This window comes from Clytia hemisphaerica, unplaced genomic scaffold (genome assembly GCF_902728285.1).
Source record: "Clytia hemisphaerica strain Z4C2 unplaced genomic scaffold, Clytia hemisphaerica genome assembly, whole genome shotgun sequence".
Lineage (NCBI taxonomy): Eukaryota > Metazoa > Cnidaria > Hydrozoa > Leptothecata > Clytiidae > Clytia > Clytia hemisphaerica.
The window spans coordinates 95,903-109,232 of NW_027104613.1; the positions used below are offsets into that span (position 1 = coordinate 95,903).

At 35.8% G+C, this 13,330-nt stretch overlaps 1 protein-coding gene across 1 annotated transcript in view; it reads left to right on the forward strand.

Annotated features, from left to right (window-relative positions):
- Positions 1–13,330, forward strand: part of LOC136824354 (coiled-coil domain-containing protein 149-like) — a 58,749-nt gene that overhangs the window by 18,374 nt on the left and 27,045 nt on the right. The window contains exon 6 of the mRNA XM_067080509.1: positions 10,608–10,717. Coding sequence (XP_066936610.1) covers positions 10,608–10,717 — 110 coding nt within the window. The remainder of the gene's footprint in view (positions 1–10,607; positions 10,718–13,330) is intronic.

Genomic DNA, 13,330 nt, shown 5'->3' on the forward strand with positions numbered 1-13,330 from the left:
AACTTGACAGTTTCATTACTTTTTCAGTATTATATTTAGTACCTAGTGTAATTTCTTAGTATGTGCACCAAGTTAAAAATGCTTGACATTGATTATTATCTTTTGTTATTTATTTGTTTTTGGTGGTTGACTGGCTATATTTTCAAAGGCCAAATCAAAGAAAGCATAGCAGGTATGTTTTATTTAGTTTTACCAATAATTTTTATGCTGGAATTTTAAACTGCTGCATTCCAATTTAGACCTTTAGAGCCTGTGGACCGCCCTCTCCATGCAGAGTAGCGGACCGCCCAACCCCAACCGACATCAACAAACTTGTTGATCATGACCTGTGTGTTGTTTATTTGGAAAAGGCAGAATCATCCTTCATCAATAACAAAGTTGGAGGGAGGTTCCCATATATTGTATCAGTATCTTGGGGACAAAGCTTTTATTTTTTGGTAACAGGACCATCTTTGCCTGTTTCGTCAACCTCTATTTTTAGAGGCTGACATGCATATTTCAGGTAGTGAAAGATCTAGTGCAGGTGTAATTTTCATTTGGTGTGTTGAGGCAAGCTTAGTGATTCTGCAAATAGCAAAAAGTTCACAATATTGCTGTATAAATAGGACTAGATTGAGGGAAATTTGGCTCATGGCCACTCTCTTCTAATTGTTTGGTTCGTGACATTGCTTGTTTACTTTTTTCGGCAGTGAAAGATCTTGAATAGGTGAAATTGTCATTCGATGTGAGGAGACAAACTTATTTATTCTAGTAGCAGCAAAGAATTCGCATTTTATTGCTATAAATTGAGCTGTAATTGGGTTTGGGTTTAGAGCCACTCTCAATAAATTTTTAGTTCGCGTCCTGCTTTGTTTACATTTTTCAGTTCGGAGCACTATGTAGAAATCGCACGGGAAATTTTTTTTGCATGTGTACTCTTAGTTCGGGGCACTAGTAACTTTTTACCGTCCCCAGACTCTTTCTAAATTTTACGAACGCGGTCAGGAGAAATTCCGTAATCCAAAGGTTCCAGATGTTAAAATTTTCCCGACCTTCAGAGCTTTAGCGTGTCGGAAGAAAATTTCTACATCGAGTACCAGATAAGGAAGGTATCGGCAAAGCAAATATAATTACATTCGCGGTCAATTTTTCTCGATAATGGGTTCTTTTACTGCATCGTAAGGCTTTGTATTGGCTAAATAGTACCCACATATGATCGCAAAAAGCAAAATTTTAACGGCTCTTAATGCCTCTTAACATGCATTACCACAGATTTGCTGATTTTTCTTTATTCCAATCAAAAAATAATTAGCGGATGGCTTGACAAGAAAAATACTACTATCAAAATCGATTTTTAATTTAGTAATTAATTTATTGCTTTTTTGTGGGTTGCCTGTTTTCCTATCATTGCTTTTCCTCCCTATTTTTCCTTTTTTATTTTTGTTTTGCGATACGCCTTTAATACAGTCAAGTCTCTCTAGTTCGAATCTCTATCATTCGAATCTCTATCATTTGAATCTTTCTGCGATTCGAACTAAGACATCGGTCCTTTCAGCTGGACAGTGGTTTAAATTACTCTAAAATTGTTTTTGGTCCCTTGAAGGTCAAATTAGAGACAGCCAACTGTAGTTTGATCGCGGGTTTATTTGTGTTTTGACTATTATGTATATCTTTAGTCTTGTTTGCAAATTTTTATGTACCCTTATATAGATAGATGCTAAATAAATCAATCCTTCCATACGTATTGAGTAAAAAAAAAATTTGGTATAATGAAAAAAAATATTTTAACTGATGATGGTACTCTGTCGAAGCCGAAACGTTTAGCATAAAGATAAATTTCAAAAGGAACCAAAAGCAGCTTCTGTTATTAAAACTTATATAGATGTCATTTACCTTTCTTCGTCATAATTCTTAAAAAAGGGATGGCACCTCTCAAAAAGAACTCACGAGGGGTGGCCCTGAAATTTTTCTCAGAAGGGGGGGGGGGATAATTGAGTCATGTTACTCATTTGATTATTGTATGACCGTTTTTATCCAGCCTAAGATATATAATATGGAAATTTAATTATTTTTAAATCTGACTGAAGACTGCCTGAAACTGCACGAAACTCCGAGTATCGGAAAATAAATTAGTCTCTATTCTCGACTGATATACTGCTCTACCGATGGTATAGAGCACTCTTGAATCGCAAGTCAGATTGAAATTCCATACCTCAAGATGCTCTCTCGATTGATAGCAATATAAAAAATTGAGTCCCATCTTTTAATATGGTAATAAGCAATTAAAAAGTTCGAAAGATTGAATATTTTTGAGAAAATAAGGCTTCATACGTGTGCAAGGTATACCAGACTTTATCAATATTTATAGAGTCTGCTAAATTGCGTACATATATATTGCATTCGAAATCATGCGAAGGATAAGGCAACGCAAACTGTACCTAGTGAGTCTAAACCCTTAATTTCCCGCTAATTAACACAATGAAATTATGCACGTGTGTACAGAGCGTAATTGGGAGATGACGGTAAAAGATGAAAAGAAGTACTCAGCATTTTTTAATCATCTACCTGTAACCAGGAAAGTAGATTTGCGTTCAATTAATGGTTTCATTTTCGCGAATTTTCTTTCCATTGGTCAATTAATATGGATATTAACGTGATTTAATTGGCCTTTTCTTTCTCTTGTTTCATCTATGGATATTTTGGCAAGTCCCCAAGACCATTTTTAGTTTCTAATTGAAACGAAAGCCAAATTGAATTACAATATCATTTATTTTTAGACCTAAGTATGAATATCCTATGGTATGAGTAATAACTGAATTAGAAACACTTCTCAGTTTGTTATAGCCTGGAACTGAAGAAAAATTTCCTTAACCCTATTCAACCTAGGCTTTTAGGGGCGGTTCAGAACTAGGGGGGGGCTTTTCCTGTACCACCCCTTAACTTTTGATCTAGTTGGTCTTTTTGGATAAAATTTGGCACACAAGATCCTTGTCACGTAAGGTAACTTTTGACAAAAAATTTTTTTGATGACGTCACTCATCATGCCCAAAGTGAGCAAAAACCGAAAATTTCCTTTGTTCTTATAAATAGCTATTGTATTCTAACAAAGGCTTTAGAAAAAAGTTGCCTGAGTTTAAAAAGCTTATTTTATCCTAAATATTCAATAAATTACGGTTTAAACGATATATTTGACATTAAAAATAAATTTGTATTGGAAAAGTGTAAATTTTTGTGACACCTTACTGTCAGAAATGTCATCATGCTCAAGGTGTGAAAATATTTAAGTGTCAAATTTTTTTTTATTTTGAAGCAAAATAAAAGTTAGGAATTTACAGGAAATTTCACGGCAAAAGCTCTATTATTTCAGGAGCTATTACCAATAGTTTGACCTCCGAACAGAAAGAGCCCCCCCCCTAGGCCGAATAGAATCAACTTAGTTTGTCGCGGTAAAAAAGGGGATTTGATCACATTTGAAAAACAAGGAACCGATGAGCCTCAAATTCAACCTAAATTTTCAGATATAGGGTACCTCAATTTTTTGCAGTTTTTTAATGGTACGTCTGGTATAAGAAAGTTTTTAGCCTTAGGCGTTATAAGAGCCGACGTAAAAGGGGCCAGCGTTAACTTAGGGCCGGTGTAAAAAGGGCCGATAAGGTATGTAGTCAGGATGCTAAAAATAATATTTTATTTCATTTGAAGTCGGTCGTGGTGTCGCATTGTCATTATCAAGCCTTACAGAAACCAAAAAACCGTAGGTTGCTTGAAAACTAATTGTATATCATTAAAAAAGTTGACCTCCTTTGTTTCCGTCTTTTTTTTCGGCGTGCACTTCCATAATTTTGTTTTAACATGCTAATCTAAACGTCCTCTTATTTTGCAATTCATTTTCTTCTTCTGTCTTCTTCTCCTTATTCGTTTTTGTGTTATTTCCTCTGTGTTCATAACGTATTTTACGAATTATTTTCTGAGAAATTTTGAATGGTGAAATGCTGAGTAATGCTTTAATATTTTATTGTAATGTCATTGCCGGTATCTTTCCACTTTATCTTTGTTCATGTTTTTAATAAGCATTGCACTTATAAGCATACTTAGGCTCAGATATGGCAAAATTAAGCACATGTTAAGCATTACCTGAGCCTACATTTTTCGATTTTGGCTGGAATTTTACCGATTTTAAGATTTTCCCGAAATCCTTTAAGCATTTTTCAAGTCTTGTCAATTTCTTGATCTAAGTATTTCCGAGCCTGTTTTTGGATTTCTGTATGCTTATAAAAAACGTAGGTTACCTTAGTTCTAGCCTAATGCATATTTTTTCATCGCTTTTCGCTCCCTTTCACTCCATTCTAAACATATGTAAAGTCTGTGTCAAAAAGGTGTGTATACTGTTTTTATTTTTGGTCATAATTTTCCAAGCTGAAAAATAAATGAGCGGAAAATATAAGCGCATTTGAATGTCTTTCCAACAGACACCATCGGGGAAAGGGGTTAGTGTCCGCCAATTAGAAGTGTCCGCCTTTTAGAAACCTTTTTGATCTCGGAGCTCCAATTTTGAAATTAGGCCATCCCAGGGTGTCGAAAATACAAAATTGGGGTCTAAAGTACTTATCTGCAGACACTAGGCCATAGAAGAACAAGAGAAAGGTTATTAAAACGCAACAATTTAGTTTTTAAGAAATAAAAGAAAATCTAGAAATATAACACCAAAATTGAAAATACAATTCGTTGAATGGGTCAAGGGAAAACTGGAAATTTGTAGAAATAATTTGAATAATAAGACTAATAAGTGCTTGAAATAAAAATATCTAAATAATTTTTTTTCGATTTTGGACGTCTGTGACCCGTTGAATATTCAATGTCCGCTAATTGAAGAGCTAAAATAAGGGTTTTGGCCATTTCGTGCGAAAAAATTTGTCCGCTAATCAGAGGGTCCACTCATTGAGTGTCCGCCTTTTAGAAACTTTTTTATGAGGATTTGACTAGGAAACAGCCGGGGAAAATGAAATTGTCCGCTAATCAGAGGTGTCCGCCTTTTAGAGTGTCCGTTAATTAGAGGTTACTTTGATGAGGTACTACACTAGCATAGCAGCTTGGGTGACCTTAATCACAAATCTGATGTTACATTTGATTTTCGTAAAGGCGGGATTAGCTTTTATTTTGCCGTAACCGATTGTGAGCGTTTAAGCGGCCGCATACACCCCTGTCTTGCAGCGTCGGTGGAACTTCACCCACAGTAGTGGAGATTATAATAAATTTCGATTTACTTCTCCATATAGGGATTGAAGTTTATTGTTTTCAGGTCAAAATATGCAGTGGGGATGGTTTTGGAGCGCAATTTTTTTCATTGAATTTCAAATGGGGATGAAAACAACGTAAATTTTCGTCAAATTTTACTTTTAGCCAAATGTTTACCTCTAGAATCAAGATAACATGAATGACTCAATGAGTTGGCTACAATTATTCTTTCTTTTTAATGAAAGAAGACGAAAATTTTCAATAGTTCATTAAAGACGTATTATTTTATAATATGTAGAAATCTAGATCATCTTCCCTTTCAGCCTTTCAGCAACAAATTATTTTATGTGCAGATAATCAGTAGCTGAAGATCTTCCGGTGTTGAGGTTTCTTTCTAACCAAATGATTTCAAAATATTTCATTCTTTCTTTCTTTCTCAAAAGACTATCAGTGCTTCACAAATTCAGAACTGTTTACGTCAATCCACCAAGTCTTGACATCATTACCAATAGCAACAAGAAACAAAGAATCCCAAGTTACACCTATAGCGTTTTCTGAACGTCCATCTTAAGTCCATGACGTTCATATAACGTTAGATGAACGTTGAAACAATGTTGTGCTCCAACCAACAGAAGTTATCATTATCAAACAAAGACTCTATTATTTCTTCTATGTCTGTCTCCATATTGTGGGAACAAGGAAAAAGACTGGAGCCAGGAGTCGCGTGATTTTTTAGTTCCCCGAAAATGAATTTCGCAGAATAAAAGGGTTGGAAACTTTGTAAATGACGCACGAGTTTCCTCTTTAACCAATAATCGTTAAATAGAATTACAAATTTCAACCGCATGTTAACTGTAATTTCATTTCTTTCTTTTTTTTTTCGCCCCCATAATTCCTTTTCCGTACTAAATTTAGATCCTGAGAGGGGTCATTAGTAGCTTACTATAATTACGAAACTTTGCGTATACATAGCTATTATGGAAATAGTTTGAGGTCGTTTTTTCGTGGGCCGTATGCAGCACACGCGCTTTTTTGTGTTCACGTTTCCGTTAACACTTCTGCTGACGTTATTTTAACTCCTCGCAACGGTTTGTGTAGCGTAACCAAGAAATTTTGAAAACAAAGAAATGACATCTGAATGCCGGTATATTAAGTTATATCATTTCGGTTTTGTTTCATAAATTTGAGCCGTATTCTAGTGCTAAAGTTGCTACTGTTTTTCAAAAATAGAAGCATTACTTTTCGAAGTCAATCCTGTTCACGACACCCTGTTCATGCTACAATCATAGTGGGTCCTTGTAAAACATGGATTAACTCCATGGAGTACTCCAATGGAGTACCTAATGGAGTACCCCCTAAAATACCTGTCAGAGCGATGAATATCACAAATTTGATAATCAACCTTTTCCACCAGCTGTAAACTTCCAATTTATAGCAATCAAAAGAATTTCTAAAGTATTTGTTTGTGAAAAAATGGCTACCATCATTTCTGGCAGTAAAGCTCATATAGCGCACGCTCTCTGCTTAAAAATCTTTGTTGATTCTACAATTAACAGACCAGATTTAGCTTGCAGAATAGCTCTGATATATCAAACACTTTATAATAATACATATAATATCAGTGTAATTGTATATAGTATTATGTGTTATATTATTTATGTAACACCAGTAGGGCACTAGAGCTTTCTTAAGCAATATTTTTCTTTTGTCCTATTGTCAACAGATTGACTTTTTTAAAGAAAATATTATGACAATCATAGAATACATAGCTTATCAACCCATTTCCAAAAGGAATTTTTATCATACTCAATATGATGCAGGTAGTATGACTGGATATGAAATGGCAGTTGGGGACAGTCTGTGAGAGAGGTTACAGAGGGGTTTAAGAGCATTAAATTATTCATTGTCATTTTATTGACAAAATACACTTCAATTAACAAAATAATAAGACAATCACAATAAATGGAGTCCGCCAACTTATTTCTTTGATATGAGAATTTCATACTCAATGTGATGCAGATGACATGAAAGGATATAAAAAGAGACCAACATGAAAGCTACATTCTTGCTACAGAGTGGTTTTAGAGCAAATACAAAATCATACAGGTCTTTATTTTCCTCTCGCGGCGATCTAAAATCTGGTCTGCAATATATTTAGAGTACTCCAATAGGTACTCCATTGGAGTACTCCATGGAGCTACTCCATGTTTTACAACGACCCATCATAGTCGACATATATTGACATTTTAGTGTATTTTAACGTATTTTAGAATTTAAAGCTCGGACGAGAATAGCTATTTTAGCTCATCCACTTTCTTTCATTGAATATTTGAGGGGTTTGGTGGCTTCTAGGCTATATTCCAAGCCTTATTGGAGCAAATTTGAGCTTTTAAATCCTGATATCCTGAGGTCCTAAGTCTTTGAGTCTCATGTTAAAACTCTACTTTCCAACTGTAAGTTAACATGCTTGAAAATCATTTGTTGTCATTTTAAAGTCTATTCGCTTTAATTATGTACTTTAACCGTACCAGCGTAATTAGACTGATCCCCTTGATAGTGGTTTCCACAGGGTAGCACACTTAAAGCAAATGGGCTTAAGCTTATATTGCTTACCACTCAGAAATCTAGTTGAGATGAGACTTTAGCCTAATTCTCAGATGGGGATGAAATTTCAGAGAATTTTTCCATCGGGGATTATCTTTGTGCCAAATCTTCCACGTGTGTTGCAGGGGCGCAACATCATCGAGATAATGATCAATAGGCCCTGTCAAAAACAAAAAGCAATGAAGAAACTGAACGCTATGTTTCGAATAATCAGCAGTTTATTTTAGAACACATTTGTGTGTGTCTCACACGCGCCTCATTGTTTTCGAATTTCCGTAAACGTCATTTTAATGTGTTCTAACGGCCCTGTAACCAAGAAACTTTTAAAACATCAAAAATGAATACTTGTGAAACCTCGTGTACGTCGCTGGAGTTTTCATGCATGATATGTGTAGCGCACGCGCCTTATTGTTTCATACCCTTTTCCGCAAACGTCACTCTAGTACGTTCCAACGGCCTTACAATCAAGGAACGTCGCCTGTAACGTCAGACTTGGGCCCATAAATTATTTTACCATGCCTTAGCAATAAACTATCCTAAGGATGGTTTCATACTAAGAGGGGTCTTTATATCTCATATTTATTCCACGTTTCGCAGCTAGATTCAATCAAAAGATAGGAGTCTGTCGTGACCTTATTCACTGGTTGGGGCCGCCCCATTTCTAAATTTAGATATGTATCATCTGTCAGACAACGTTAATTACGAAATAGGAAGACGAATTTGAGCTGCGTGTCTTTCGCAATCCACACGCGTCTATTGTTGTTTTGTTTTCCGTTGAAAAAGAACGCAATTTTTTATTATGTAGCAACGTTTCGTATTTACTATCCGTCACCAAGAAATACTACTCTCATAGCTTCTTCAATGGCTATTTTGGTCACTTTTGATAGCTCTTTGTTGTCCTGTGTACGGTTAACAGTGAAGAAGTCTTATTAACTCGAACCTCTATAACTGGAATGGAATGATAGTGAAATTGCCTATTTACAAATCAAGTTTCCCCTAAAAGATCAAATACCGTCAATTATTTTAATGCGAAAGACATAGAGAAAATGGTATCGCTTAAATGTTGGAGATGTTAACCTTTTGTTTATGATTTCTACCAATAAATTTAAACCCCGTCGTAGCCCAATCTGCTATTCAACGAACGATCTGGTGCAAAGATGGTAGCTCTTAGCATTACCGGTTGCTCTTTTAGACTGTGGCCGGTAGAGCCTTCAGTCGGTAGAGCATTCGGCTTACAATCTAAGAATTGCAAGATTGGTACCCGGTCGCCACCAACTCAATCTGATCTAAGCGGTAAGCGACTGGGAGCTGAGAGTAGGCGTGACGCTCCACCTCAGCATTCAACCTCCCAGGTTAAGCGCAAATAGAAAAGGGGATAGGCTCCTTCACTCACGGCTCCACCGACAACCAACAGATGAATATACTAACTACTTACTTACTTAAACACTGTGTCTTACTTCGCTTTTTTCTTGGACCGGTACTTCTAAAATTCGGCGATTCTCAAGAAAACATGGGTAGTAGCAGACTACTTTATCGGCCCTTTTTCCGCCGGCCCTAATTTAACGCCGGTCCTTTTACGCCGGCCCTTATTAGCCTAAAATTAACGCCAATAAGGGCCGGCGTAAAAAGGGCTGATAAGGTATTCAAGTAAAAACAATTAATATTTAGATATCGAATTTCAAATACCGTATTATTTGAGAGAAATTAATTAAATACATAGCAAGAAACAGGTTCGTCAAATTAACTGAAAGACCGTTCAAACGTCAATTTCCAACTTTGACTTAATCATGAATAATTCACCCATTTTTTGGACAATTATAGCCTAATTAATTGACAAATACCAGGTTTTTTTTAAATCATTTTTAAAATGATAATACTTAAGAACTTTTGTTTAATTCCAATTTAGCTAGTACGTATACTTCTTCTGATAACGAGGCAATTACGAGGACCAATTAGTTCATTATTGTTTTTTTAAGATCAGATTTATTTGGAACGGGAAGCTTAACTTAATTAGAAATGGCGTCTCTGATTTTTTTCGTGTTTTAAAATCTATTTCATATGATGCCAGATATGATTTCATCAAACAAAGGACACATTTTTTTAAGGTTAATCTGTAAAGCTTATCAGTCCATTCAACTCTCTGTTCGACTTGCCAAATTTTTATTGCTTTGTATAAAATTTCTTTGCCAATCAGGAAATGACTTTTCACTACTACTGCTGTGCATTAAATTATGCCTGGCATAGTTTTTTTAAGTGACTTTTGTTAAGCGAAGGAAATTATACTAAACCAACTCCCCGTCGCTCTCTAACACTACATAACACTACTTTAATACGACAAAACTTCGTCCTTACAATTGTGTTATTTTTTTAGCATTGGAGAAGCATTAACACAGTGTATTAAGGCTATCAAAATGCCAAGATTGATAGTAGAAACTTTAAATCGAGGGTAGATCGCTGGAAAAAAATCTTATATTTTTATTTCCTAAATAAACTCAATTTATTTTAGAGTATTCCAAAAATTGCCAAAAAAGCTTTCAATCTCGTTTATTTTATCCCCGGGGGAGTGGGTACTTGGGCAAAAAGGGATACGGAGATGTGCCAGTCAGGTTACCTTTTTCACCTCAATGAGTCCTTGTAGGGTGCCTTTTTGGGGGAATTTGAGAAAAGATTCGGAGAAATTTAGGCTCCATTTTTCGAAATTCAGCAGTGCACCCTGTCGGTTGGCAAGGGTAGCATCCCCTTCCAGGATTTATCCAATCCTTTATTACTATTCTCTTTTTCTCTCTCGGCAGAAACAAAGCATCCACGAAAAGAACCTTCGTTTGAACACAGAATTGAATTACATTCTTCACAACGATGATAAACGTATCGTTGACATTGATACTCTTGTCCTGGAAAATCAGTAAGTTATTGTTCAGCTAACCGTTTTGTTTTTGTTCGCCGCCGAGTTAATCAACTCATGCTCCAGTCGGGATTAAGTTTCGGCTTACTAGGGTTGAATGGCTTCAAATTCGTTGACATACTGCAAATACACAGACACATTCATGCAACGTCATCCGACACTATTAGACTCGAATCCATTCCATTTTTTCACTTCCAAACTTTGTCTCGGTCTCATTGACTTTTAGATAATGAGCCAGTATAGATTTTGTATTAGTCGATCCAATAGTGTGAACAGTATCAATATTTGTAAGTTTTGCTAAGACTTCGCTAGCCGAAAGCAAGAGATTTGACCCGTGCCTTATGCTAGTCATACAGTTGAGTCTCCATAGCTCAAAGACGCGCGGGGAACACAACTTTTGTTCGAATTATTGAAATTTCGAGCTATTGAGATTCGGTTATAAAGAATTGCTAACTGAAGCGACAAGAAAACTTGCTCGAATTAGAAACATTTGAGTAATAGAGGTTCCATGCTGCTGGCATCCACTAACGGATTCGTGCTCCTTATACTACCTGGGGTTTTGTAGAGGTCTGCGATTCAGACTATAGAGGTTCCAGTTCTGGAGAATCAAGTGTACCAATGTTAAACTAAATTGACTTAACGAAATAAACGTTTTTCTTTATAAACATTCAAAGTCTTTTATTGCTCTTAACTTTTTGAGTTTTCAGCCTGAAAATGCTTTTATTTTCTCCCTTTTTTGAGCATTTTTGTCCATTTTCCTTAGAAATTGGGTATTTCCGAGTCTGCGAAGCCTTAAAATGTTCTTATGTTCTCATATAGTTAGTTCCTATATAATAGGAAACATGTATGGTTGATTGAAATTTTGGCATGCTTCGTCGGAATATATTGGTTTTCAGTTAAAAGACCAGATGTTGTGGAATGCATAACATGTATGTAACATGCTTTTCACAGCTCGAAATTTCTTACTTTATATGTTCATTTTAATCTACCTTAAAGGAAGAAATTTTGGCGGGAATTTAATTTGGCGGATGGCCAAAAAAGTTTTTTCAGAGGGAATTTAATTTGGCGGATGGACGAAAAAAATAAATTTGGCGGGAATTTAATTTGGCGGTCGCTTAAAAATTTAACCTTAAGATGGCGTCAAAACAGCGAAAAAATAGCAAAAATACCTTAAAAGAGATCATATTCTCAAAATGTTTAATTTGGTGGGAATTTAATTTGGCGGATGGCGGAAAAAAGAAATTTTGGCGGGAACTTAATTTGGCGGATTTCAGTCAAATCCGCCAAATCCGCCAAATTTTCTTTCCGCCAAAATTTCTTCCTTTAAGGTAGTCACCGTTTCATAAGAAAAGGTTCTCTTTATAAGAACACCAATATTCAAAGAATAGACTCCACAACAGTTTTAAACTTTACTCTCAAAAGCTTTCAAACCGTCTTTTATATAGCCGGCAAATTCGAATCCTAGCAATAATGAGCCTGAAGCTTTAAGTGTTCCAAAGCGAAAAAAAAAATTTAAGCTAGTTTTTATCGTTTTCACGCTAGAAATAAACGTGAAAATTTTGAAAAATATTACACGAAAGGAGGAAATAGGATTTTTCGGTATTTTCATTATGGACAGCATTCTCTCTGCACTCGGTATAGCATTCGCCTTACAAACTAAAAATCACCGCCAACTCAACGAATGAGTAGCTTAGATTGGGTAATCTGATCTAGACGGTAAGTTAGTGGGAGGTGAGAGTAGGTGTGGCGCTTCACCACAGCATTCGAACTCCCAGGTCTAGCGCAAATAGAAAAGGGGACATGTTTCCTAACTCCCGGCTCCGCTAACAGCCACCAGGTGAATATACTAACTTACTACAGCATTATCTTGACAACTCATATTATTTTAATTACCAGAGTATAATTCAAGCGTTCAAATTATCTGTAAACGCCCTTCCCATCTTCCAAACGGTTTTTACTTTCGTCAGGTGACCTTGATTTGAAATCCTACCTAGAATCGAGGCTCTTGTACCAAGAATGCCGACAATTTTTTCTATCGGGCATTATGATAATTCTATGTAATCAATCATGGTTCCATAAGCTTCAAGAAGATTCCCACTGGAGTGTCCGGTTTATGATGAACCGTAACGAGAATACATACAACATGTGATATTGAAGAGGGAATCATTCTGGTCTTCAATCAAAATTTGATGAATGGAATCCACGTGTCAATAATGATTGTGAATGATAATGAAGTAAACTGAAACGATGAGGCTTTTTCTGGAGGGTAGCAGTATTTTAAGTTTTGGTATGACTGACGCCCTAAATTTGCCTAAGCCTAGAATTTGAAATTCAACGGTGGCATTGTAAACGATACTTCATAAGTACTAATGTTATCAGAGGGAGCTGATAAGTCACTGCCCAATTTTGAGCTTACGCCAATAAGGACAATAAGGGTCTTAAATATCACCTTAAGTATAAGAATTACTAAATTGGCTTTAAAACAGATTAAACAGAAATTTGCATCTTAAAGCATTTAAGTGTCTTGTCTTGGCTGGCAAATCGCTGATAATGTCGTTGAATATCGATGCTTTGTCCAAATTTTATTAGGCTATTAATTCGCCCCATAACAAA